At 45.1% G+C, this 26,913-nt stretch overlaps 1 protein-coding gene across 2 annotated transcripts in view; it reads right to left on the bottom strand.

The window, feature by feature from the left end:
• fras1 (Fraser extracellular matrix complex subunit 1) overlaps window positions 1–26,913 on the bottom strand; it is a 144,409-nt gene that overhangs the window by 104,566 nt on the left and 12,930 nt on the right. For both annotated transcript variants that reach the window (XM_023958905.2, XM_023958906.2), the window contains exons 3-9: window positions 11,155–11,262; window positions 10,379–10,471; window positions 9,551–9,698; window positions 5,388–5,521; window positions 4,791–4,874; window positions 3,269–3,370; window positions 1,904–2,095 (exon numbers count right to left, since the gene is read on the bottom strand). In XM_023958905.2, the coding sequence (XP_023814673.1) occupies window positions 1,904–2,095; window positions 3,269–3,370; window positions 4,791–4,874; window positions 5,388–5,521; window positions 9,551–9,698; window positions 10,379–10,471; window positions 11,155–11,262 (861 nt within the window). The remainder of the gene's footprint in view (window positions 1–1,903; window positions 2,096–3,268; window positions 3,371–4,790; window positions 4,875–5,387; window positions 5,522–9,550; window positions 9,699–10,378; window positions 10,472–11,154; window positions 11,263–26,913) is intronic.

Below are 26,913 nucleotides of genomic sequence, written 5' to 3'. Positions count from 1 at the left end.
TCTACATGACAGACCCGTCCAACAGTTTGGACCAAATCCTAACAAACTCATCCTCGCTGTTTCTTTTCTCTGAATCTCAAACGTGTGTCAGATGTTACCAGTCTGCAGATAGAGACCATGCACCGGGCACAGAGGTAGAGCGGTCGACCTCTGATTGGAAATGTCAGGTTCATTTCCCGCTCTACCCGCCATCACTGTGTGAATGTGTGTGCGTGGCTGAATGGGCCTGTGAGTGTAAAGCGCTGTAGAAGTAGACACCCTTTGCCAAAGACAGGTAAGCATCGACGACCTGAAGGTGCAGTTTGGGTGGCCATAGTGGCCTTTGCACTCAGAATGGATCCAAAGGAGACGTTCATCTTTCTCAAAGTTCTAATGACTTTTTCTCCACAATAAAAACCAGACAGGTTTATTGTCGATGACATATTGAAGACTTTTGTTTTGGAGATGGAATTTGAAGGAAAGGAGAGAAACTCTCCCAGGCACAGAAATCTATGTCATGATCAAATCAAATCAAACTTTATTTATAAAGCACTTCTCTTATAAAAGGAGAACACAGCAGCCGACCCAGGGGGGGGGGGGGGGGGGGGGGGGGGGGGGGCTGAGGAAGCACCGGAAATAAAAACTAAAATGAGGATAAAAAGTGATAAAAGTAATAAACAATAAAACATTGATATAAGGAATAATAAACTAAATGAATAATTATCTAGTAAAAATTCATAAAACAAGATTACATAAATAAATGAAAACAAAATAAAATGGATAACAACCGTACAAAATTTAAAATCAGCTAAAAGTCAGGTTAAACAGATGCGTCTTGAGCCTTTTGTTGAAAGCACTAAAGCTCTCTGCAGCCCTCAGGTCCTCGAGGCCCAAAGTGCTGAAGAGATTCTCCAGAATTCTGGATTCTACAGCTGAATAGATAGAAGACCAGAGGACCTCAGAGGACACAAGAAGACACACACACACACACACACACACACACACACACACACTCATGCCAGTTTTAGTCCACAACAATCAGTTTAATGAACAGTAACTGTACTGTGTGATCAATCAGTCCACATTCAGCCTGAAGGAAGGATGAGAGAGAAACATGAAGAGTCGCTTTGATCCAAACTACTAAAGGAAAATCATTGAATTTAGTTGACATGGCAACCAGGCTGGTTGTGGAGATTTTTGAAGCCGATTTTTGTTACTGCTTAAGCTGGATGCTCTTGGGAAAGACTGTGGGCTCCAGCATCGGAGCATCGGCTGCAGCTTCATGTCTTCATTTCTTTGCCACACACCATTAGTTCTATCTTCTATGTGGATTGCTGTGTTTTATTATCTGTGATGGAAGCAGTCAGCCATGAATGATCCTTTGCCCCCCCACCATCCTGTGGTGGGAACAACACAACCGTGACATCCTCCATTAACTTTTAGTGGCCCTTTAGAAGACAGGAAATGGGGTTTCTGAGTGCTGACATGTTTCATGTTTCAAAAGGTGAAGCTGGCAGTTTGTAGTAGAAAGTAAGAAAATGTTTCCGCACCAGAAGAAGTTTACTTTTCATCTGTTCAAGTTTTAACGTTGCAAAGCCGAAGGTAAAAGAGATTCAAATCTGGTCTCAGGGGGAAAATTCACACACTGATGACGGATTCTTCCTCAGCATCTCAGCTGCTGTGGAGTTCAAAACTGCATAAACACGAGTCACAAAGTTTCACACTAAACGTCTCTGCACAGCACCACAGCAGGTCCATCTGCACCAGAACAATGCAAACCTCAGCGTGCTAGTGCTGGGGTCAAAGGGTCATGAAAGTATGATGAGAGCAAAGCTGAAGAAGCTGAAACCCAGACGGAGCACAGCTCCTTATTCTGAAAATACGCTCACACGCAGAAGAGGGTTTAAGACAGTAAATGGGTTACCTGGGGGCATTCAACGCGTCCGCACTCGGCCGTCCGACAGACGACCTGCCCCTGGTTACAGGTACAGAACTGGCAGCCTGTGACGTTCCACATGTCTCCATGGTAACGGACTGCATCCTGGTACAGGCAGCTTCCCGTGGCAGGAACGCACTCCTCACAGCACCGACCGTCACGCCTCACTTTGGCCTCACCCTGAAAGACAGACGGTGGCCTTCAGAAAGGAAGACGCTGTCGGAAAACGCTGTGGTGCAATCATGGAACCGCAAAGGAACACAAAAATAATGTGGTTCACTGTGGGGGTCCAAGCCCCCACCATACTGGAAACAACCATACAGAATTGTTCTGTAACATGCTCTGCTACAGAACATGGTATAGAACTCTGGAAGGATGAGCTGCAATCCAGCAAAACAATTAAAACTCCAAATGACATCAAAACCCAGAGCTTCAACCCAACAGTCATTGGTTACCAGTTCATAGATATCACAGACTGAGCTGGAACCAGTGAAGGCCTCCAAATGTTTCCTCTTCCTCTGGTTTCTAGAGGGAAGCTGTGCGAGGAAACGTTTGAGTCTCTGAGGGATCAGAGGACAGCCCTGGGCGGGGGTTTCATGTCAAGGTTAGGTGTAGGTCCGGGGGCTGAAGGGATCCTGTTAATGAAAAATCCCTCCACGGCTTAATGAATGTCCAATAGCTGAAAGTCCCAAACTCTTCTGATGAAGACTTTGTTTTAGTCTTCATCTGTTGAGTCAACAATCCTTCATGAACCTGAATAGCAACCATTACCCATTGATTGAATCAGAGAACTGGACTGAGCTTGTGTGACTTCATCCATGGAAAAGGCCTCATTTCTGGTTCCAACCAAATGAAGTCGATTCAGGCGCCATTTTCTGCGATACCGCCGCTGCCGCCATGTTAGAACCAAACAATGTTACTAAGCAGTGATTGGTCTAGTCATCATTTCTATGGCAACCACTCTCTCCAATCAGGAGTGAACTTGTTGGAAGGTCCCGCCCCTCTCACTAAAATCGGGCTTGGGAGGAATCTGTCTATCAAACACTCCAAAAATTGAAATGAGACCGCCTACTTTTATTGAGGCATCTGGTTGGTCAGTTTATAACTCGAATAACCCAAACTACAGAAAAAATCTTTGGATCATCAAGAAGATGTTAAAAAAAAAGGAATCATATCCAGAACGGTTCTTCTGACCAATAGAATGATTGAGGAACAGCTGATTATCTCTCTATAGACGTCTGTGGGATGTTGGCTTCTTGGAGCCACTTCCTGTTTGGAACGCCAGGGGGGAGGGGCCACTCAGTCCAGTTCTCATATACAGTCAATGGCTGTTGATCTGAACGAGCGACTCACCTTGTCACACTTAGTGTGGGGGCAGGTGTTTGTGTGGCATTTGGACTTGCCCCGTTCACACACACAGGTGGTGCAGTCGTCCTTCTGCCACTGCTCGCCATGCTGCAGACACAAAGACATGGACGCACGCTCAGGCACAGACGCTCCTTCACCACGGAAGACAAACACATGACAAGCTGAAATCATTGAAGAATCTGCTTTAAGTTTACATGGAACGACCTTCCCAACCTCTGAGCTGAGCTGAAAGGACACTAAAGCAAAGATTATCTAACAATGACTCCATCTGTGCACCTCATACTTGTGGGACTTTCTAAGCTCCCGAAAGATTTACTGAAAACAGAGAAACTATCTTTTTTAGCCTTTTCACTAAATTCTTGACAAGGAATAAGAAATCCTCAAATACTAGCTTCTTTAAGCGCTAGTACCACCTCAGCTAATAGAGCAACTGTCTTTATAGCAGCAACAATAATACCACTACGTATTTGTGATCCTTTTAGCTTTTTGTTCTTGTCTTGTAGCAGCTCAGCAAACAGATCAGAGCTGAAGGCCTCTAGTGTTGGACAGATGTTACTGTAACAACATGGGTTTATAAATCATCTGACACACGAGGGGTATGTTTGTATAAACCCCCTTTGGATTTGAGGCTAAACTTTATTCATATTAATTATGATTGTATACATTTATTCATTTGGTGCAGCAGTAGGGCGTTCGACCTCTGATTGGAATATTGCAGGTTCGATTCCCGCCCTGCCCACCCATGTGTCAAAGTGTCCAAGACACTGAATCCCACGTTGCCTCTGGTGGAAGGCTGGCGCCAGCCTTCGGCAGCGGAGCCGCCATCAGTGTGTGAATGTGACTGACTGTGAAGCACTTAAAGGAAGGTAGAAAGCGCCATGCAACTACACGCCATTTACCATTTACATTTCTTATTGAACCAGACGGAAGAGAGAAAAGAAAAGGAGAGAAGGGGAGAGAGTACATAGGAAAGGGGAGAAAATCTGTGGAAGAGGTAGGGGGATGATTAAACGGGGCCCGATGACAAAGAGGTTTATCATCATTACTGTCAGGTGTAGATGTTGGTCAAAAGGGGCGGGGCCTGTCCACACACACACTCAAATGTTACAAACATATCTGTTGGCTCAGAAAAACTTCACACACAAACATGTCAACATGTACACAATATAACTACAGCTCACACGCACACAATTATGCATACAAACACACACGTCAGGCATGTAACACTCCTGCATGCATATGATAAGTGCACAGGTGAGCTGACACCTGAGAAACGTTTCTTAATGATTCATTCTGTTCATAAAACATAAAGAATAAACATTCTAAGCATAAACATCTGTTTGGGGTTTCCATGTGCAAAAACATCCCATATTGTTGTGGAGGGTCCCATTAGTGCAACAGCAATACACAGCATGTCAACACAGCCACACTGCAGCATGTCACACGCTTGCATTCGACACGTCAACACAACACACACAGTTCCGTGTCTCACACATCATCGGCATACCTGGTGCTGTTTTCCGGCAGACAGACACGGGTTGGACACACACTGAGGACAGCAGCGGCCCGGCTGGATCAGCAGGTTCTCATGCTGGGGAAAGACGAAGCTGTTCATGTCGGATCAGTGGATCCGTTTAAACCGCAATCTGTGCCACCAGAACCTCCAAACTAAAAGAGGATCCTCAATCTCTGACTTTTGTCTGAACAACTGTAGATGATGAGGCTCCATCCCTGAACTCCTTCATTGCTGGGCAGAAGTCAGAGTAAATCAGAGGAGTTTGATAGAAAGCAAACATTTCTGTGTCCTAAATGATTTCTATGAAGAAAAGTTCAAAACAGCCACACCTGGATGAAGACCCCCGCATCGGCTTAAGGAATCTACATCTGCTTGACTACAGCGTCCTATGATGTCCATAAGGACGAGTTATGGACTTCTGAACCTAAGTGCCTCACCAGAACCAGAACATTTACAGAAGCAGACGCTGATTTACTCTTCTCCTGCTTCACTCTAAGAAATAAAATCTTCACAATGATAATGACCAAACCGTATTTGTGATTGTTGTTTCTGCGTCCAGCTTGAGGAGAATGTGTCTGTGGCACTCACAGGTCTGCAGACCACCGGCTGACATTCCACCACTGAACACCGGGCCTTGCCTTCCCGACAGACACATCTGGAGCAGGGGTTGGGGGTCCACTCCTCGCCCTCCCAGTAGGTGCTGCCTTCCCAGGAGCAGGACTCTGACACACAGCCCAGAGCAAACATGGTGGAAAATGAAATCAGGTGACAGGTAGTGAACCAGAGATTCAAGAGTGAAGGTGTGGTATTGCTGAGTCAACTCATTCCTGAAACCAAAACCTTTCATTGACTGAAGATCAGCAAAAACAGAAATACTGTCAAAGAATGACCCTTCCATCGATGGGGGTCAACCGACATCCCACCTTCCTGGTTATTCCCCAGCAAGCAGCTGTTGTGTTGCAGCTGCATTTCCAATGTTATTTTACATCGCTGTTGTTTTCAAAAAAGTTCCTCAATTGGACAAAAAGTGGTTTTATTTAATGGGATTCCCCCAAAGAAGTGTGGGGAAGCACATCAGAGGCCTGTAAGACTGAAAACTCAGCTTCAGGTCAAAGACAGACTGCAGTTCCCTCTCTTTACGTTTATTCCATCCCTTTGACGCGCTCGTGTTTGGCTAATGAAGGGTGTCACCATGAAAAGACAAAACGTTTATTGTCAAAACTCCAGAGTGCACGTTTTGGGATGAATCTTATGTTGTCCAGTGAAAAATGGAGGGAAAATGGAGCCATGGCCTGATGTGGTTTCAGTCCTCCGGTCTTGGATCAGTCCAGTTTGTTGGTTTTCGTTCTGAGGACATTTTTGCCTTTTAACTTGGGTTAAAGGCTGCAGGACTTACGTCAAACCGCTCGGCCCACCAGACCGGTCCAAGGTTCTGGTTGTTAACACCATGAAGGACTTTGAGAAGTGTTTGGTCACGGACGTCTGAACCGACATGAAGTAATAAATCAAAGATGACGCCTGGATTCATCGCTTTCTCCAAAAGTCTGAAGTGACCCTGATTTTCAGCAAAGTTCTGACCTGCAGACAACTTGACCTCAACTTTCAGCACCGCCGATATCAGCTGGACAAGGATTTGGACCTGAATCTAATGTCTGCAGACATAACAGTGAAGAGAACTATAAACTCTGTTTAAACCAGAAGAACGGCTGTTAATCAGCAGAAGAAGGAAGACCAACCTTGGAAGTTTGACAGATTTTGGACCCTTTTTTATTTTATTTCACAGCATTACCTTATTATAAAAAAAAATAATAATAAAAAAATGCTTAATCAATTATTTTAAATGGTTAAATTGATTGATTTCTAATGATATTACTTCATTCATGATTTTTTCCTAATAAAACATAGTTTTCCACATATTTTAACTTTTGATACTTGATCAATTTTTGCTATGAAGATTTTTGAAACAGTGTTATGTTTATTTTACTGATATAGTATTATTTATTAATCACAAAAATGACTTTTATAAGTAACATAATCTGCATACAATTTGGTTAACTGATCTGCATTTGCCATGTTAATTTCTGAAATAGTTATTTTTACATAATAATTAAGTAATTTTCTTTGTCATGTGCTTTATTGATACTTCTAGAATCTTAATTCTGTCTGATAAAAGCCAGGAACCGGATATTGATAAATCATGTAATAAAATGGTTACGGTAGAAGAGAGATTATTTACGTTTGCTTCCTCCCACTCCCTTTCAAGCAATATTTATTAATATTTTTAAATATCCTAAGTTTGATTCGTCATTGTATGAATGTATAACTGATGATTGTGTTGTTTTTGTGTATTATTCTTATTTGATTGCTTGAAATAAACCATTTCAATTCATATCAAATCAAATCAAAATTTAAATGATATTTTTCTAAATATGAGCCCTTGTGGACCCTGAGGTCCTCTGGTTCTGGCATCTTAGTTGTTCCTAAGGTGAGGACCAAAACTCACGGTGAGGCTTCGTTCCACCATCACAGTCCTCGCCTGTGGAACAGTCTGCCAGAGAACCTCAGAGACTGTAGAGGCTCAAGACCCACCTTTATAATCTAGCTTTTAGTTGATTTTAACTGTTAATTCATTCTATTAGTTTTAGTCTAGGCTATTTTATGTATTTAATGTAAATTGTATGTTTTTATATACATCTTATGTCTTTAATTTTAGCATCTCATGATTTTAGCCTCAGTGTTTCTTGTGGGGATCTTTTCTTCCAGGGCTGCCGGCTCGGTCGGTGGTTGTTGCTGCAGTTGTTGCCCTTGCTGGGGCAGCTGGAGTTTAACTTTACAGCCTCACGGCTGTGAAGTGGACCCCGTTGTTGTCCCGGTCTGGGGGGGCACTGTGGTGATGCTCCAATGGCCAATCTGGCTCCTGGTATGAAAGGATTCCCAAATACTGTTTCCTCAGCAGAGCCAAGCCTTACATGTTTGTTAGAAGTTACATATTCATTATTCATGTACGTGGGGGTCATAGGTCATATGTTCTAACAGAGGGGAGTGGGGAGGGTGAAGGGTGGGTTGGGTTTTGACTGTAATATTGTGTTTTTTTGTTTTTAATGTTAAAGCGCTTTGAGATGCGCAAATGTATGAAAAGCACTATTTTATAAATATAGTTTGACTGATTAATTGACGGTTTGGGAGTTTTTTCATTTCTCTCTTCTCTTTTATGACAAAATCAATGTTTTTGTTGTTTTCTGGTTTCTCCTGAGCTTCCTGTTGTTCACAAATAAAACCCCAAACCATGATGAATATGCCCCCGTGCATGAAGACCAGCAGTTCTCCGGCCATTTGAACCTTCTTATCCCACAGATTGTGTCTGCCCCCCCCCCCGGACTTTCAGTTTGAAACCTTTGATGCTGAATGTTGAGGAGTGAGTTGTTTCAAAGCGTTTCTCCATGAAGCTGGCATCATAGATGGAGGTGGTCAGGAGGAGGAAATGTAGAAAAGACCAGGAAATCTGAATTCCTGTGCTAAAGGAGAAAGAACCTAAAGACTGTCAGCGCGCCACGCCTTCAAGAGGAAACCATGTTGCGTTATTGGGGGTTTTATTATCACAATGTAACTTATTTCTACAGACTACATCAAAGCACTTCAAATCAAATAACTCTGTAGGACTCAAAGTGGATTTTGTTTGCTTGGGCTTTTGTAAAAGTTTCTTCTTTTTTTGAGTTTATAAAATATAAGCTTTACAGTTTTTCTCAGTCGCTTTAGTACAATTCTCAGATCAGAATTGAAGTTTGCAAATACGTGTGTGCATTTCTCAAAACAATTTGTACAAACAGCAAAACACTATGGATTTCTTGCAAAAGCCTGTAACTTGCTCAAAATCTTTAGTTCATCTCTGAAAACTAAGTCTTTATGTCATTGAACATGTCAGTGCCATCAGAATGTCAAGTCCTTGTGTCATTGTCTACGAACAAGACGGTCAAATGACTTAGTCATGTTGTCAATATAACTGTGTACTTTAGAGGGAGGTTCTGATGGAAACTATGGCTAAAGTTTGGATGACAATTATTGTAAAATGGAAGTTACAGCTTTTTTGTTTGATTGCCAGAGACTGGACAAGATTCACATTTACACTTTTACTGTTCATATTGTAATTTGTTGACAGACCATGTCATACCAACATAGAAAAAACCCACTGCAAACAGTAACACAAAGAGAGATGGGACAATATTCTGTCCAACAGTCCAGGCAGTGCAGTAGGAACTGGAGTGGTCTTCCTACACCTCTTGTCGTTCCTGTATGTTAGGCCACAAATTCTCATCCACATCACAGCGAATATCCTCTCTTGCAATGCAGCGAAATATGTCTGTCAAATTATGACAACTTGGTCAACCATTTTGCAGTTAATGACTTATACGATGAACTAATGACTAGGTGTTTTGAGGAGTAAGACTATTGCACAGTGAACTATATGATACATTTTGATCAACATGACATAAACAATTGATAATGTAGCAAAGAGAAGAGAATTGTACATAATCATTTGCATGGATATACCAAAGCAATTGCAACTTGTTCAAAGAAGTGAGAAACTGCTGATATGATGTGCACAAGTGACATCATGATGTGAAGATTGAACAAATAGTTTTGGGAATTTCATTCTGATCTGAGAATTGTACTAAAGCGACTGAGAAAAACTGTAACTGCAATGAAAGACAGGAAACGGCTGTGGGATCTGGGTGATGGGAATCAGCTCTCACCTCCACTGCGGCCACACTTTGGACAGCACTCAGTCAAACTCTGGTTCCTAGGACAGGTGACGTGGGGACAGGGGAGCAGAGTGCAGGAGACACGCCCCTTGGAGCAAACGCAGACGGAACAGGGCGAAGGGCTCCACTGGCTGTCATGCTGGGACAGAAGAGACACTTTCATGGAGAAACATCAGCTGAACTGCAGGAAGAGGGAGGATGAAGGCGGCTCCCTCTGTGGACCAAACTATGAGTCAGAAGACCAGAGAACATTGGGGGCAGGAAGAGGGAATTATGGGAATTATATCATTTCTTGATTGAAGAATTTAGAATAATAATTGGCCACTCAAACTTGGTGGTTAAAGATTGGATGAGGAAGTAAAATAGGCTCCTAGGTGTGTGGGGGTGTGGCCCTGCAGCTGGTGACCTGCTCAGGGTTCACCCCGCCTGCACCCAACATTAGCTAAAGGTCAAGGCTGATGGATAGATGGATAGATAGATAGATAGATAGATAGATAGATAGATAGATAGATAGATAGATAGATAGATAGATAGATAGATAGATAGATAGATAGATAGATAGATAGATAGATAGATAGATAGATAGATAGATAGATAGATAGATAGATAGATAGATAGATAGATAGATAGATAGATAGATAGATAGATAGATAGATAGATAGACATTAGCTAAAGGTCAAGGCTGATGGATGGATGGATGGATGGATGGAAAGATGGATGGATGGATGGATAGGTGGGTGGGTGGATGGGTGGTTCGAGGTAAAACTGGGACACATTTCTGCGGGGGGGGTGAAGGCACAAAAGCGCTCGGTTACTTACGCCATACGTTTTTCCCTCATACTGGCAGGAGTCCTGGGACAAGGAGACACACTCTGGACAGCACTGATTGGGGAGGATCCTCAGCTGCTGACCCTTGAAACACACAAACACACACACACACACACACACACACCCACACACACACCCACACACACACAGTGGTACCAAACATTACACAACAGACTACTAGATAGTACTTCTGCTTGTTTTTTTAACATTTTGCTTTCTGTAATTCACTTTTGTTTTCCCAAATGTTTTTATTTTATTTTTGGTTTCTGGAGTTTTGTTTTGCTTTCTAAAATGTAACGCTGTTTTTTAATATTGGTTTTGATTTCTTAATTGTCATTGTGATCGTTAAAAGGTTTTTTTTGCATCAAGGGAATTGTTGATGTGATTTGCACTTTAGGGCCACCCTAAAAATGACTTTGACCAGGGTGATGCTGTCATGTCAACATGGACTAAACTCTGAGGGATGTTTCCAGAACCTTGTTGAATCGATGCCACCAAGGATTAAGGCGGTTCTGGAGGGAAAAGGGGTCCAACCCGGTACCAGCAACGTAGACCAATAAAGAGATGGTGGGTGTAATAGTGCACGTTACTATTACAGGGCGGCAGAGGCTCAGGCGGTTGAGCAGGTCATCCAATGATTGAAGGGTTGGCGGCTCCAACACCCCCCCCCCACAGATTGTAAAAGCAGAGAATGAAATGGAGCTTGGGATCACATGCTGACATGAGGACTTCAGCTTCTGTTCCACACCTGCAGTGACAAATCTCACCTTCTGGAAGTCGCAGTGCGGGTTCGAACAGTGGATCTGCCTGCAGACGGTCAGGTCACTGTAGCAGGTGCACTCTTGGCAAGGCTGTGGCCTCCACGACGTGTTGTTCTGTTGAGAACAAAAAGGGAGAGAAAAACATAGTCATTCATTAAAAACCCTTTCTGCCCTCCTCAAAGGTAACAGGTTGAAGGCCGACCTATAACCACCAGGAGCAATGTGGGTTCAGTGTCTTGCCCGAGGACACTTCAACACAAGGGCAGGTCGACCGCCCTACCTAAACGTTTGTCCAGAATAATGTGGTTAAAGGAGTCCAAAGCTCTGCACGCCACACTGACTGGCAGCTTTGTAGACGCCATCTGTTATGATTATGTAGCTTCAGCTTAGTGAAATACTGTTTATTTCACAACACAGAACTGTGCTGCTGATGCTGCTGTGACACACAGTCTGCTAAATGCATGCCCCCCCCCCCAAAAGACTGACAGACCAGGAGCTTTGAAAGAGGAGCAGCAACCTGCTTGAACAGATTTTACCTGAGGTTTTGTGGTCTAAAGTTCCACTCCGGTCATCTTCTGATCTGTTTTCAAAGTGTTCCCACTGATCTTTAAAGGATGATGATGATGACGCCGTTTTTAGCCAAAATCCAGAAACTGTGTCGTTTTCTAGGACATAGTTTCTGCAGAGCAGCAGGAGTTTATCAGAAATTCACCTCTGAGATTTAGGCGGGACTGCTGGTTCAGAGTAACCCTCCCCTCATTTCCCATCATCCCTCTGTTTGCACTTTCCTGCTAGCGGTGCAACAGAAATGGCAGCAGTATCAGATCCATCCATCCGTCCAGTTCTGATCCAGATTCCAGCTCAGACCAGGAAAACAAAGACCTTCATGGATCTGTTGGTCTGCAGGTGGATGACCAGAAAGGGGCGGAGCATGGAGCTTATGGACTGCAATAGTAACTTCTGCGTCACACGTACAAGCTTCTTCCAACAGTATCCCTGTGACCTCCTGTATCACAACAATTGGAATAAATAAAACACTCAGAAATGCAGTTTCAAGCTTAATTTTCTATATATATGTCCTCCCTCATGAGGAAAATGCCACGAGAACATGTTAAGAACAGCTAAAACACCATTTATATTGGAGTGGGTCTTTAAGGTGAGGAAATCTTAAGGGAGCAAAGATTCCTGCTGTAGGTGGAGTCAAACCAGTTTGGAGTTGATCTACATGGACAGATGCAGAGATGCTCGGCTCCACACTCGGATTCACCTCCAGTCCACCTTTCTAATGCCAGCTCAAAGCAAAAACTCAGTTACTACTCCGTTGGCTTCATGATATCTCATCTTCCAGTTCATAAATCCCATTTAGATTAGAGATTGATAATCCACTGATGACATAAATGTTCACAGACATATGGATTCTAGATGGGATGTCCAGCATGGAGGCTTTGCTGCATAAGAGGCTGCAACTAAAATCGATCTTATATGGACAGAAAGTTTTAACCTAAAGGCTTAACGTGTACAAATGAAAATAGCACTGACACAAACACACACATTCTGCTGCGAAGCCTATGCATCATCAAGCCTCGCCTAGGATCCGACTAAAGGGGAAGCTTAGCTGCTTTCTTTTTAAGTGCAGTAACAAAACAGCTTTTACTAGAATGCTTCACAAAAACTAAAGTTCAGTTTCACTAGAAGAGTTTTATACGAGTGAGCATTTAATTAAATGGAGTACACAACAGAACCCCTATTATTAAAATCCAACTGGTCCACAAAAAGACAGCCTCTCTGTCTTTAGCTTCAGGACATCTGATCAATCCAAGCTTTAATCCAGTGAACTCCTCCCTGATTGGTTTCTGCTCTTCAGTGTTCATCTGAACCGTCTTTGAAGCTCAAAGAAAGAAACCAAACCGTTTCTAAGCATCAAAGACGATCAACCAGCTGCAGGTCCAGAGAATTCCGTCATTTGACGTCATTCATGGGACCGTTCAGTGTTTCCTCATTTCTCAGGCATTCTTCATAGACTCACCTGTCCAGCTCCTGCGCTCTTTCAGATGCTAAAGCTGCAATTTACCATTGAATATATATAAATCCCTCCATTCGGTGAGGGTTTTATGGGACTCAGTGTTTGATGCAGCGTCTAACTGTCTCACATGACAAACCAGAGCGCAGTTCTTTCACCGCTGAAACTGCAATCGTGAAGCATCTCCTGCTGGAGGCAGAGGTCTCTGGGGCTGAGGGAAAGGCTTTGGCCACCATGACTCACATGAGAGCACTCTGAATAATTCAGCGGCTCTCTGCACAGACGTGGTCAGAGTCATGTCAGGTGATGTGAGGACTCTCTCAGAGCAACGCAGTCCCAAAACAGTCCTGACTCTCTGGTTTCCACTTTTACGGGACATGGAACAAGTAACTTTAGGGTAAAAATGGACCACCTTTCCAACTGACTGTTCCTTTCATCTTGAGAAGTATATTTAAGAGCTAAAGGAGAACAGAAATGGAAACTTCTATTAAAATACGGTGATCAGCATTTTGCACGAGTCCATGTTGAGAAGAAATGTCCCACATCCAGGTATGAGACACCTGATGGGACTAATTCTCTTTGGGACCCTTCAGAAAACCTCCAAAAGTCTCTTTTCCTTGTTCACATTCTGCAAGTATGAGAAGACATTACTATAAACCCAACTGGAGTGTGTCCACTCCACCACAGGAACATTTTTACAATGACTGCATCATGACAACAGATCTTAGGACTTAAAAATAAAAGTCTCAGCAGCCTGAAGTCGTCTCTCTTCCTCTCCACCTGAAGAGGACTGAAACCAGTCATCAGCTGTTAAAGGTCAGACAGGTCCTAAGAGAGCCAATGAGAGCTGGGAGAAGTGAGATATGCGTTTGCTTCATCTTTTTAGGGAATTACATTTACTTCATGCTGTAGTGCCAGAAGACACGATGGTTGTTTGCTGCTTTTAGGACCAAACAGGAGGAAGTGGCCACCAGCTGAGAATCTTTGTTTCAGTATGGAAATGTGCAGGAATGTGAAAAGCTGCGTTCCATTAAGAAAACCTTTCAGCCGCTCCAAGAAGAGAGTTCAGGAAGCAGCAGCTCATAAAACTCCATCTACAGTCCTTGTGGATGTAAAGTCATCATCCCTACGCATTCACATGTTCCAGCTGAGCTTGTCTAAAAGAAGTGATTTCAGGATGATGCCCTCAGCTCTGTGTGACCTGTTTTCAGCCATAATTACCTAAAAATCTGTTTTAGAACTGTCAACTTCAAAGTTCTGACCTCCACATTTCGCTGTCAGACGTAACAGGAAGTGGCTGCAGATCCTTCAAACGCCGAGAAGAGGCTCTTCTAACATGCAGACGGTACTCTGCATCTGCTCTAAGAACACGCTGCTGTCCTGATGCCACTTTCAGAGCTTCAAACCTTTTCCACCACACAACAAAATGAGGAACTTTCTGCTGCAGGAGCGCTGCAGTTGGTGGAAACTTTAGTCCACTGGGAAACAAGAAAACATGAAAAATGGGTCAAGAAAGCAGTTTATGATGAAACTATTTGTTGTTAGGTTTGATTCTTACATGATAAAAACACTTGACTGAGAAGACCTTCATGCTTAGAAGTCATAGACTGTTTGCATTTATGGACGATCATCCCACTGTTCACCTTTAGCCGTTGCCATGGCGATGTTTGCTATTTTAAATGTAACAAAACTCTCTCAATGACTGAAAAAGCTAGAAAAGATTTATCCGAATAAGGAATTTATCGGCTGCTTAATGCAGTCAAGTTATTTATTTAATATCACTACATGTCTTGTTTGGGAATTATTTTTTGCAGCGTAACATTACGTGTCTGTATAAAGAAAGGCGGAGCCTCCTGCCCCGCCTTCTTCATGGGTGTCAGGCTTCATGGCTTCATGGCTTCATTTCACACACCTAGGTCCGGACAACTAATGGGACTTTAACTTTTCTCCTTTTTACTTGGATTCATGTTGTAGGCCGGAACCCCACAGTGACTGTCCCACATGACCTTAACCCTTGACCCAACCAAGCAGAGTCCATCGGTTTAAGTGAGGTCACAGCAGTGAAGCTCTCTATCAGAAGAAACCAGGGACAATTTCTAGCGCCAGTCTACTTGGACCTGCAGCCGAGTGCAGGGCTCTGTGGGTCTTCGACAGCTGCGTCCACATTTAGCCCATCTCTGTGACGACGCCGTCCTTCTGCCTCCAGCTCTGATTATTTTGGTGGCAGACAAAGCAGCTGGGCGCCACATTCAGCTATTTTAGCTTCCCTGTAACTGAATATCAGGCTGGAATGAAGTGACGCTGCTTTGAGGAACATGCAGGAGGCTTATGGGTTTGAGCTTATAAAGTAGAAATGAGACTGAAAGCTGGACACTGAATACTCACACTGCTGTCTCAAACTGCCCTAATCTAACATCTCAGCTCCACAACAGCTCATAAAAATGACTGAGCAATAATGCCTAAATAATACCTAACGTAATTTTTGACGAGTGTAACGATTATTCAAATTAATCAATGAATTCATTTAATTCCTACGATCCAACCAGAACAATCTGTCTGAGGAAAGGTGTCATTGAATCAAATCGACCTAAAACATTATAAAATAGTTTAAAAAATGAAAGAACTCAATTATAACGATCTTACCATCTGGATTGAGGTACAGCAGGTTTATGTGACGATGACATAAAACCAACCAATCACAGCAGACAACACACACGTGATGTCATGAACACGGATCAGTCCCTCATTCCAGTCCAATGTGTGTTTGAATAAAGTCATGTGACCATCCAGTGTGTAGAATGTTCTAAGAATGTTCCCTTTGGATTCTTTGGATGTGGAAAAACAACAGGGACTTGATTTGATCACAACCTGAGTCACCTTCTGTCCTTGGGAACCTGCATTTCGGCTGGGTCAGGCCGACATGTGCGGCAGGATGAAGGAGCTTCAAAGCAGGTGAGCTCTTCCTGCCCTCCACAGCCTGTCAAAACACCGATAGCATCTCGCTAATGGAATGAAAAAGCTCCTGGATGTTTTCCTCCTGGTGAGGCGTTCTGTGCAGAGCAGCTGGTGCCTGCAGGTACCAGCTAGGAGAAAAATGTCAACAAAGACACAAATGACTTCTGCTCCTGCAACCCACATTTGAGGTCAAACTTCTTCCTGGACTCCTAGAGAATGTGATTCTTTTATAAATGTTTGCATGAGAGATGAAAAAGTCTAAAGAAAAGCTGTGAGGATTTACAGTTTGAAGAGATCCAAATTTACAAACATAGAGCAAAGACGTAGCTGACATTTTTTTTCTAACTTGTATGTTATAGACACTCACCGGCCACTTTATCAGGCACACCTGTCCAATTTCTCGTTAACACTGATTTCTAACCAACCAATCACATGGCAGCAACTCAGTGCATGTAGTCATGGTCCAGACGATCTGCTGCAGGTCAAACCGACCATCATTCAGATGGTAGGGTCAGAACAACATGGAAGCATGGATCCATCCTGCCTTGTATCAACGGTTCAGGCTGGTGGTGGTGGTGTCATGGTGTGGGGGATGTTATCTTGTCTCATTTAGGACCTCTTAGTCCCAGTTGAGCATGGTTCCAACACCACAGTCTGCCTGAGTATTGATGCTGACCATGTCCATCCCTTTCTGACCACAGTGGACCATCTTCATGCTACTTCCAGCAGGATAATGTAAGGATTCAGTGGTTTGGTTTTCTTTGTCATGTTTTTGGTTTCCTTGTAAGTAACACCAGTTTCTGGTTCATGATCCACAGCTGTCTTCAGTTCAGTTAATTACCCTCAGCCTATTTAAGTGTCTTGGTTTCTGTTCATCCTTGTCAGGTCATCTGCTCTGTTTTGTCACAGGTTTTTTTCCCCTCATAGTTTTGTCATGTTTCAGTTTGCTAATTAAATGTTTTAGTTCCTGTCACCAAGCTTGGTCTCCTGCATTTGGGTCCTCCACCACCAGTTCGCGACAGAATGACCTGACCACCTTGGACCCAGCAGGGGAGTTTTTCATCTTGCCATCCCATGCCACGTCAGATGAGTTCCTGCAGCATTGTTCATGCTATGCCCTACCACATCCAGCCAATCTGTTCCTGAGGGGGATTGCCGGGACCATCCTTCAAATCTCAAGTTTCCTGAGGAGGGTCGCCGGGCCCACACTTCATGTCCCCTGTCCCTGAGGATGGTCACCATTCATTCCCCCTTGGCTGTGTCTCCTGGTCCAGAGGAGGGTCACCAGTGCTGCTCCCCTTCATGGTTCCTGTCCCTGGGGAGAGTAATTGGGACCGCTCCTCTTCATGCCTGTTCACAGAAGGGGTTCTGATGCCCCTCACTTCCGTCTGGCTGCAGGAACCCAAACAGTTCTGGACTTTTTGTTTTCTGTTTATCCACGTCCCCTCCTCCTAGGGGTGTTTGGGCATCTAGGATCTGCCCTTTTCGGGAGGGGTACTGTAAGGATTCAGTGGTTTGGTTTTCTTTGTCATGTTTTTGGTTTCCTTGTAAGTAACACCAGTTTCTGGTTCATGATCCACAGCTGTCTTCAGTTCAGTTAATTACCCTCAGCCTATTTAAGTGTCTTGGTTTCTGTTCATCCTTGTCAGGTCATCTGCTCTGTTTTGTCACAGGTTTTTTTCCCCTCATAGTTTTGTCATGTTTCAGTTTGCTAATTAAATGTTTTAGTTCCTGTCACCAAGCTTGGTCTCCTGCATTTGGGTCCTCCACCACCAGTTCGTGACAGATAAGGCTCCATGTCATAAAGCTGCCCTATACGCATTATATGCAGTTTCATTAACGCACTTTGATCTGGTGATGTTCACACTGGACCAGCGCCAGACAAGCAGGTAGCAACAGGGAGGGAATTCTTCTTCTTTTGTGTCGTCCGCCACCTACAACAGGTACAGGCTCGGAGGGAAAAGTCAAATCAGTGGGATAAGAATTGATGTGAAAAGTCAAAGTGGTGCAAATCCTTTCTCCAGGCTTTTTGTTTTCACGGCTCTGTTCCTATAAATGTTCATATTTGTGTCACTACCAAATCGATTTTATGTAATTAAGCGTAAAAAAAGTTCATCCGTTTGAACTTTCAGCGCACGATCAATGCCTGACTAGTACGTAGAGCCCCAGACCAGACTTAAAAACTTTCATAGTGACGCGCGATCACGGCGTTCCAGCTGCAGACGCCTGAAATTCTGCTCTACAAACGTTTGCATGGACTTTCATTAAAGTAGCTGCTAGAACGGCAGTCGACACAGCTGGTATGACTGCACCTTCAGTCTTACCACCTTTGGATTTTAACTGTCTTCAGATTTTCTGGGATCTCTGGCTGCATGTAAAACACTTTTATTTCTCTCTGTCATTCAGTTTAGTGCTCCTCAAATGCGGCTCCATCGCCCACAAGCTGAGCGCCAAAGCACAGTTCAAATCTAGCTGGATGCTGGAGGCCTGCAGCAGCAGCTGACTGACTGTTGTTCTGTCAGCTGCAGCAGCAACAGTCAGACAGGAAGCTTCAAGAAACAAAAAGGAAATGCAAAAAGTAGAGACGTGTGCAGGCTGGAGTCACAGCTCTCTGACTGCTGACACGTCAACGTTTCCACACTGAGGGAAATTGATGTTTAGAATCCAGCTCCTCGTTTGGGTTCAGTCATCTGTCAGGCTGTTCCACATGCCAGCTTCTGATGACCTCTCATTTATATTTATATATATATATATATATAAAGACCACGCTGGTGTGTCCTCTCAGGTGGTTCCCTCCTCCTTAACTGATCAGAGTTTTATGGAAGGTTGGAGGCTACGTCTGCCGCCGTACGTTAAATTAACTCTGGGGGGCCTCAAAGCTTTTCACTGGGGTTTTCTTCTCCAACTACAGCTTAGTTTTTCTGATCGCAGATGTTAGAAAGAAATGTCTACGTGACACTCAGCAGAAATGAGACCGTCCGTCCATCTACAAGTTCCTGGGAGTACATCTAGACGATAAACTGGACTGGTCCACAAACACTGAGGCCGTCTACAAGAAGGGCACGAGCAGACTTTACTTCCTGAGGAGACTCAGGTCCTTCAATGTTTGCAGCAGGATGCTCTACATGTTCTACCAGTCTGTCATGGCAAGCACCATCTTCTTTGCTGCAGTGTGCTGGGGTGCTGGCATCAAAGCAAAGGACGCCAACAGACTGAACAAACTCATTAGGAAAGCAGGGTCTGTCATTGGCCTCAAGCCTGCCAAGCTGGAAGAGGTGGTTGGGGACAGACTACTGGCTAAACTGGGGACCATCATGGACAATCCCTCCCATCCCCTCTTCAGGGATGTGGACAACCTGAGAAGCAGTTTCAGTGGCAGGATCATACACCCTCGCTGTGCCAGAGAACGATACAGGAAGTCATTCCTGCCATCAGCCATTAGACTCCATAACTCATCTGGCAGACTCGGATGTACATGAAAATTCTAGTCACAGACTACACTTTTCAAATTGTATTTTACTCAATTTTTGTCCTGTTCTACTCACTGTATTTTTTGTGTCTGTGTTTGTCTTTACCCCCCCCCCCCCCCTTTTCCTTAGTGCTGCTACTGCAACTAAATTTCCCTTCGGGGATTAATAAAGTTCTTCTTGAATCTTGAATCTGTCCATGTACCTTTCTATCTATCCGTCCATCCAATCATCCAACAATCTGCCCATCCGTCTGTCCATCCGTTCGTCCGTCCATCCATCCGTCTGTCCATCTTTACATCCATCCGTCCGTCTATCTGTCCATCCATCCGTCCATCCAACCATCTGTCCATCTATCTGTCCATCCATCCGTCCATCCAACCATCTGTCCATCTATCTGTCCATCCATCCGTCCACCTGTCCATCCGTCTGTCCAACCGTCCGTCCGTCATTCCATCCATCCATCCACCCATCTGTCCATCCGTCCACCTGTCCATCCATCCGTCCGTCCATCCATCCGTCCACCTGTCCATCTGTCCATCCATCCGTCTGTCCGTCATTGTTTCCATCCATCCATCCGTCCATCCATCCCTCCATCTGTCCATCAGTCCATCCATCCGTCCGTCGTTTCATCCATCCATCTGTCCATCCATCTGTCCATCCTTCCATCCATCCATCCATCCAGATCGAGTCACGTTTTTAGAGCCATGCTTTTCAAGTCACGGTTCACATCTAGTCACGGTTTTCAAGTCACCATTTAGATCAAGTCCACTTTTAGAGTCACGGTTTAGATCGTGTCACGGTTTTAGAGTCACGATTCATGGTCAAGTCCGGTTTTAGAGTCACGGTTCAGATCGAGACACGCTTTTCAATTCACGGTTAAGATCGAGTCACGGTTTTAGAGTCATGTTTTAGATCGAGTCCTGGTTGTAGAGTCACGGTTCAGATGGAGTCCGGTTTTAGAGTCACGGTTTACATTGAGTCACGCTTTTAGAGTCACGCTTTTCAAGTCACCATTTAGATCAACTCCACTTATACAGTCATGGTTTAGATCGAGTCACGCTTTTCAAGTCATGGTTCAGATCGAGTTACGGTTTTAGAGTCACGGTTCAGATGGAGTCACGGTTTTACATTCACGGTTTAGATCGAGTCATGGTCTTAGAGTCACACTTTCAGACTCACGGTTTAGATCGAGTCGCAGTTTTAGAGTCACGCTTTTAGAGTCACACTTTTAGAGTCACGGTTCACATCTGATCACGGTTTTAGAGTCACGGTTTAGATCGAGTCATGCTTTTAGAGTCACGGTTCAGATTGAGTCACGGTTTTACATTCACGGTTCAGATCGAGTCGCAGTTTTAGAGCCACAGTTCAGATGGAGTTTTAAAGTCACAGAGTCCCCTCAAGCGAGACCCGACCCACGCTCCAGACAGCCACCCACCCAGTCTACGGTTGGTCCAGGAGAGAGCGAGACAGGGTCAGCCACCCCCGCCCAGGAGGGGGACGCCCAAGAGAGTGTTGTAAACATGGCCCGACCAGGCTCACCGATAGTTGGAATTTTGAAGAAGGCCGGCGCTCGAGGACAAGGACCGGAACCCCCATCACAGGGACACGGACACCCCCAGGCTCAGATGGGATGTGAACCCTGGCCCCCGGTCTTGCCAGAGAACTCAGGGATCCCTCTCCCTGCGTGGAGAGCCAGCACCAAAGGGACACGGCCCCTGTTGCTGAGGGCCTGGTTCCCCCCACCAGGGATGGGGTAGGGGACAGATGGTCAGACGTCCTACCTACATTGTATAATGTATGTGTGTTTGCGAGTGTGTGTGTGTGTGTGTGTGTTGGAGTGTATATTTTTGGGGGGGTGAAGGGTGTGTCTACAATAGCAGGTTGGGATTTTCATTTCGTTCTGCTGGCTTCCCTTTTTTCTCTGTTCAGACATAAATGTCAATTATCTTCATCTTTATCTGTTAGCAACAAATCGAACATGTGACTGGGCTGAACACTGCACCCTGGCCCTCTCCACGATCCTAACCCCCTCTGTTTGGCATGACAAACCCTCATACTTTCCATGCTTAAGAGGATTTGGGCCACATTTCAGCCCCTGATTGCAAAGCCTCACTGCTGCACAGAAACCCCCCACCCAATGGAAACCACAACAATGGACCTCACCCCCGTTTCTGTAACCCAGTGAACCATAACGCGGCCCCACGCTCACCTGTTCCAATCCAGTGGTCCTTAAAGTAAGGCCCCCTTCCCAACAGGTCAGAGGTCAGGCAGCAGGACGTGACAACTGCAAAGACCAAGAAAGGCCGTCTGCCTCCACGCCGGCCGTGTCCTGCATTGTGCAGCGGATGTTTGCTGGCGAGGCCGTCCTTTGTGTGTCGCCGTGTTTATGGGCGTCTCAGCTAAACATTGAAACCCTTAAATCCCAGAGAAACGCTGCTGCTGCTGCTGACAGCCACTCCAAAACGAATGAAAGACAGAGGAGGAGGGATTTTTACTTCTATTTTCAGTTATCAATCTGCTGACATGGCTTTCTGTGCTGGCATATTTTTAAAGACCAACTATGTTGAAAATGGGGATTTTGGTGTTTTTAACATGTTCTGTAGCTTTTTTCCATGATGGAGGACATTTATAATAGAATTTAAGCTTAAAACTGCATTTATGAGCATTTCTTTAATCAAATCATTGTGAATCAGAAACAGATGAAAAGATACCGCTGGAAAAAGATTGTACTTGTTACGAACAAACTACACTGATCGGGCCAAAGTCTCCAAGCTCCGCCCCTTTCTGATCATCCACCTGCAGACAGGTAGATCCATGGACGTCTTTGTTTTCCTGGTCTGAGCTGGAATCTGGATCAGAACTGGACGGATGGATGGATCTGATACTGATCACTATTTTTGTTGCACTGCTAATGTTAGTTTGGATATGTGAGGGACTGTAAGCTAGCAGGAGCAAATGTAAAAAGATTTCATGGGATATCAGCGGAGGCTTACTCCATGCCAACGGCCCCGCCCACAATTCAGAGGTGAATTTCTAATAAACTCCTGCCGCTCTAGAGAAACTATGTCCTAGAAAATGACTCAGGTTTTGGATTTGTTCTAAAAATGTCGTCATCATCAGAATTTAAAGACCACTGGGAACACTTGAAAAACACACCAAGAGATGATCAGACTGGGACTTTAAAGACATAAAATACATCAACTCAAACTTTATTTGTATAGCACAGTTGTGTATTGTTTCCTCACAGTTCTTGCTGGAGCTTCCTGTCGAGTGAAACTGGTGATTTTAAAAAGTACACAACAGTGATCTGACACAGCCATGTCAACAACTGAGGACACACTGCAGGACATCTAACAAATGAATAGTGTGGAAGCCAAGAACAGCCTGTTTTGCCTGTTTTCTCGTGATAACAACATCTACTATTTACGTTTTTTTCCTGTGACAATAGACCAAGTCCTGAGTGACATGCAGTCTATGCATCCTTCCCCTTTCATGCATCATTCTGTAACCGTGTAGACGGCCTTCTCCTCTCACCTGACCAACCTTCTCTGTAAATGAAGATGACTCATTTGAACATTGTTTATGACTGACAGCATCAACGCTATCTCTGCCTGTCTTGGGAGGATTTTGGTGAGAACATGGAGAGAAACTATCAGTTGGATTTACATTTCAATAATGTGTTTTTTTAATTATATTTGTGTTTAATATTGCAATCAGGAGAAAGTGTGAATGTTGAACATGGCGCTGTATTGTTGTGTGAAAAAGGCTCTTCAGGATTTAGGCTTTCAGCCAAACTGAAGAGATCACAAGATCTCAAAAGCTCTGAAGGCCTCTATGGGTGGAAACCGTGTGAAGGACTCTTCATCAACACCTCACACATCAGAGCTTCCTCATAAAGACTCCTAACAGCAGGATCCGTCTTTGTGGCATTGATTGCAGCTTTTTCCATGACTCACCAGAGGAGCAAACAGAGAGAACAAAACGGCGGTCTCGGGCCCCTGGCCCTGCACCTTTTCTCCACCTCCTCCTGCTTTTCTGCCAGGCTGCTCACATTCTAGAGAGATGAATGACTGAGTCCACTAATGACAGGCAACGACTACCTCCTGCCTTTTTTTTATCTTTCTGTGCATCTCACCTTGTTATTATGGCCCCAACAACTACAGCAGAGTCAACTTTGAGGGTGCACAGGTCCAGCTGTTGCACACTCAGCCTTACATGCCCCTGCAGATGATCACACATCACTGCTGCTCCAGCGGGAGTTGAAATCCTTCACCACCCGGTCCAGACTCTGCTAAAGAACCTTCCAACAGAGTTCAGGTGAGAAACATTTTTGTGAGGTGTGCTGGGAAACGATCACCTTACAAAAGCAATGCAGAGATGTGAAGCACGGAAGTGTGAGTGTAGTGATAAGAGTCAGTTTCAACATGAAACCTGCTTTCAGATATGGCAGCTCGTCTCACGGTCATGAAAAAGGTGGCATCGGATGATTCAGGTGCATGAGACCCAGTCAGAGTCACTAAAGCATGAAGACAATCATTTAGAAACAAAGAACTGAAGGGAAATCTCTCCTCTGAGGACAAAGCCGTGCAGAGGTCCTCCTGTCAAACGGTCGTGTCTGTGAGCTGGAACTGGAGCAACAACGAGAAGAGGAACGACACAGGGAACAAGAGCATTCCTGAGCACAAAGAGCAGCCACCAAGGAACAAACAATGGAGGAGGAGGAGGAGGGCTGACGATGATGATGGTGCCAGAGCCTTCTCTTTCAACAAACTATCAAATGGTGCAGAAGCCCCTGTAAGCCTCCGTCTGGGAGAGCGCTGCATGTGTCTACATGTCAGCAGACCGCAGCATGCATTTTTCAGCTGAAACGTGGGGGGCATGAGAGCGCACGTCGCTGTAATCCAAGAAAAACAAAGTCTGGGAAAAGGCGCTGAGGCACTCCCAACACGCCTGGGACTCTGTCAGAAATCCTTTTCTGGATTTTGTCTGTTTTCTGCCACATTATGCATGTTACTCACTTTCAGACTTGAGGTTTGATGTCTTCCTCCTCAGGATAAAGACAGTTAACCCTCGAAGGGATGTGGAGGTAGACAGAAAAAAAGATGAATAACTGGATCCAGTGTGAACATCAGGCAGGTCCTTCTGACGCCTTACTTTTAGTTTTGGACATCAAGGATGAAGAGAGAGTCTCCTCATGTTAGAGCCCCACCCCCCGGTCTCTCTGGTCCACACCAGACCTGCTTTCCTCTGATGGTCCTCCTGGTTTGGCAGGTCTGGAGGACTGTAGTTCTCTGTCTGTTTTCACTTGCATCTGAACTCTGCTGTGGCTCACTTCAGTCTGAAAGCAGGTGGACTTCTCATGGACCACAGAGAGGAGGTGACCAAAACAGAAACAGAGTTTTGTAAAAATGTATGTGAAATTGATCAAATAATGTGCTTCATAATTGTCTGTCGTTGACCTTATGACCTCCTAGGTCTCCTCTGAGGAGGCCAGAGGAGCAGAGACAGAGGGGCCCTTTAGAAACCTCCAGGCCCCTGTGACCAGGAGTCCACCCACAGTCCTCCTCCAGGCAGCAGACGTTCAGGGCTCTGATCAGGCCCAGGCGGAGGGTCCTCTGCTGATTTCAGTGGAAACGTGCTGCGGTATGGGGGTGCAGGACACTGGTCAGACGTTCTCTCCTGCTTTTGTGATGTCATTTAAACCAACTCCTTTTTCTGCTTTTGTTTTCCGACTTTGAAAGCAAACAATCAGCATTATGCTGCAGAAGTCCAGGCCTGCCCGTCTTCCACTGAGGACTCCAAAGCTCCTCCCTGCAGAGCTCCAGCAGCGTCTCCGTCTTTACTGGGAACGCGGCTCCACAGAAACTGGGCCTTCAGGACCCAGATGGGTCTGCAGTTTCCTGACATCACCAGAACATTTCCAACTATGCAGCAAGTTCCTGGTTACGCTCACAGGCAGGACAGTAACATTCAACAGAGCCCAGATTCAAGACAATGTGGTCATGGAGTCCTTCAGCTGCCACATTAGTTCAACAGCACGCTCCAAGAGCTGCAGGTAACTCTTTCTGGATCCAGAACCGTAAAGTTCTGCTGCAGAGCAGAACCTTCTTGTGACTGGAGGCAGCTTTGCTGCAGAGCTGCCTTCTCCATGCTGGATGGGTCTGGGGTCTTCTGCTACAGGTCTGCATGTTGGTGAAATAAAGGTCCCACTTCTCACATCCTCTCAGTGGTTTGTTTTTCCGGACACACTCTTCCAAAAGCTCACCACCAGAAAACCCTCATGGAGGTAGAGAGTCCAATAAGTGCCTGACAGCCCACCAGAGACAGAACCGTCAGACCCCCGGTGGATGTCACTGAACCGCTGAGCAGGCTGATGCCGTCACCAAGGCAACGATGCAGGAATGACGGGGTTCTTCTCCTAACAACAGACCACTGACCCCCCTCTAACTGCTTCATTATTGAGGTCCACACTGTTCAATGAAGCAAGACTTTTCTGACATAAATGGAAAACATAGCCAATTAAAACCCTTCCCCTTTTCCCAGTGGGAAGAAAACCAAACTATGGGATGACGTCCTGCATGCGGACCAGCTGACGTTCATCCAGCTTCTTCTCACATCGAACGCTACATGCTAATCCATGTGTTCTCATAAACACCTTTCTACCATGATTTAAGGCCTGAAGCCCTTTCACAGCCTCATTCTACCAATTCCACGTGCACGCACGCACACACACACACACACACAGTCGCACACTGGTGGCGCCACTGCCTCACATGGTGCAAACCTCAACCACAAGGAGCAGTGTGGCGTTCACTGCCTTGCCCAAGGACACTTTGACACATGAGCCAGTAAAGAGGGAATGGAACCTCGGATCCCCTGATCAGAGGTCGACCGCTCTACCTCCTAGCTGTGGTGCAGACGGATGTTCTGCTTTCTGCAGCTGCAGCAAAGCCGGGGGGGGGGTTGTAGATCTGATGACATGATTCTTATTTAGGCCCCCCATGAACTCTGAGGGTGTCTGCTTCCCCGCTGCAGGAGCATTCTCTGGAAAAGGCCTCACAGCACGTCGGCTTCTTCAACGTTCCCGTCCCAGACAAAAGAAGAAGAGCGGGCGGCCCACAAACCGCAGGACGACTCGTCCAGACTTGCTGAGAACCACAGAGCCCAGAAAGAACCAAAGCAGGAAGGCCAGAGAGCTTTGAGCAGACAGGAGGAGCATTTAAAAAGACGAGCGTCCCTCGTGGACAACGGCAACAGTCCAAGCGGACAGACGAATTCTGTGGAAGAGACCTTTTGTTGTTCCCCTCACTGCTGCTGGAC

Source organism: Oryzias latipes, chromosome 9 (assembly GCF_053564925.1).
Source record: "Oryzias latipes strain Hd-rR chromosome 9, Olatipes_Hd-rR_3.1".
Taxonomy (NCBI): Eukaryota; Metazoa; Chordata; class Actinopteri; order Beloniformes; family Adrianichthyidae; genus Oryzias; species Oryzias latipes.
This window is presented reverse-complemented; position numbering and strand designations above follow the sequence as displayed.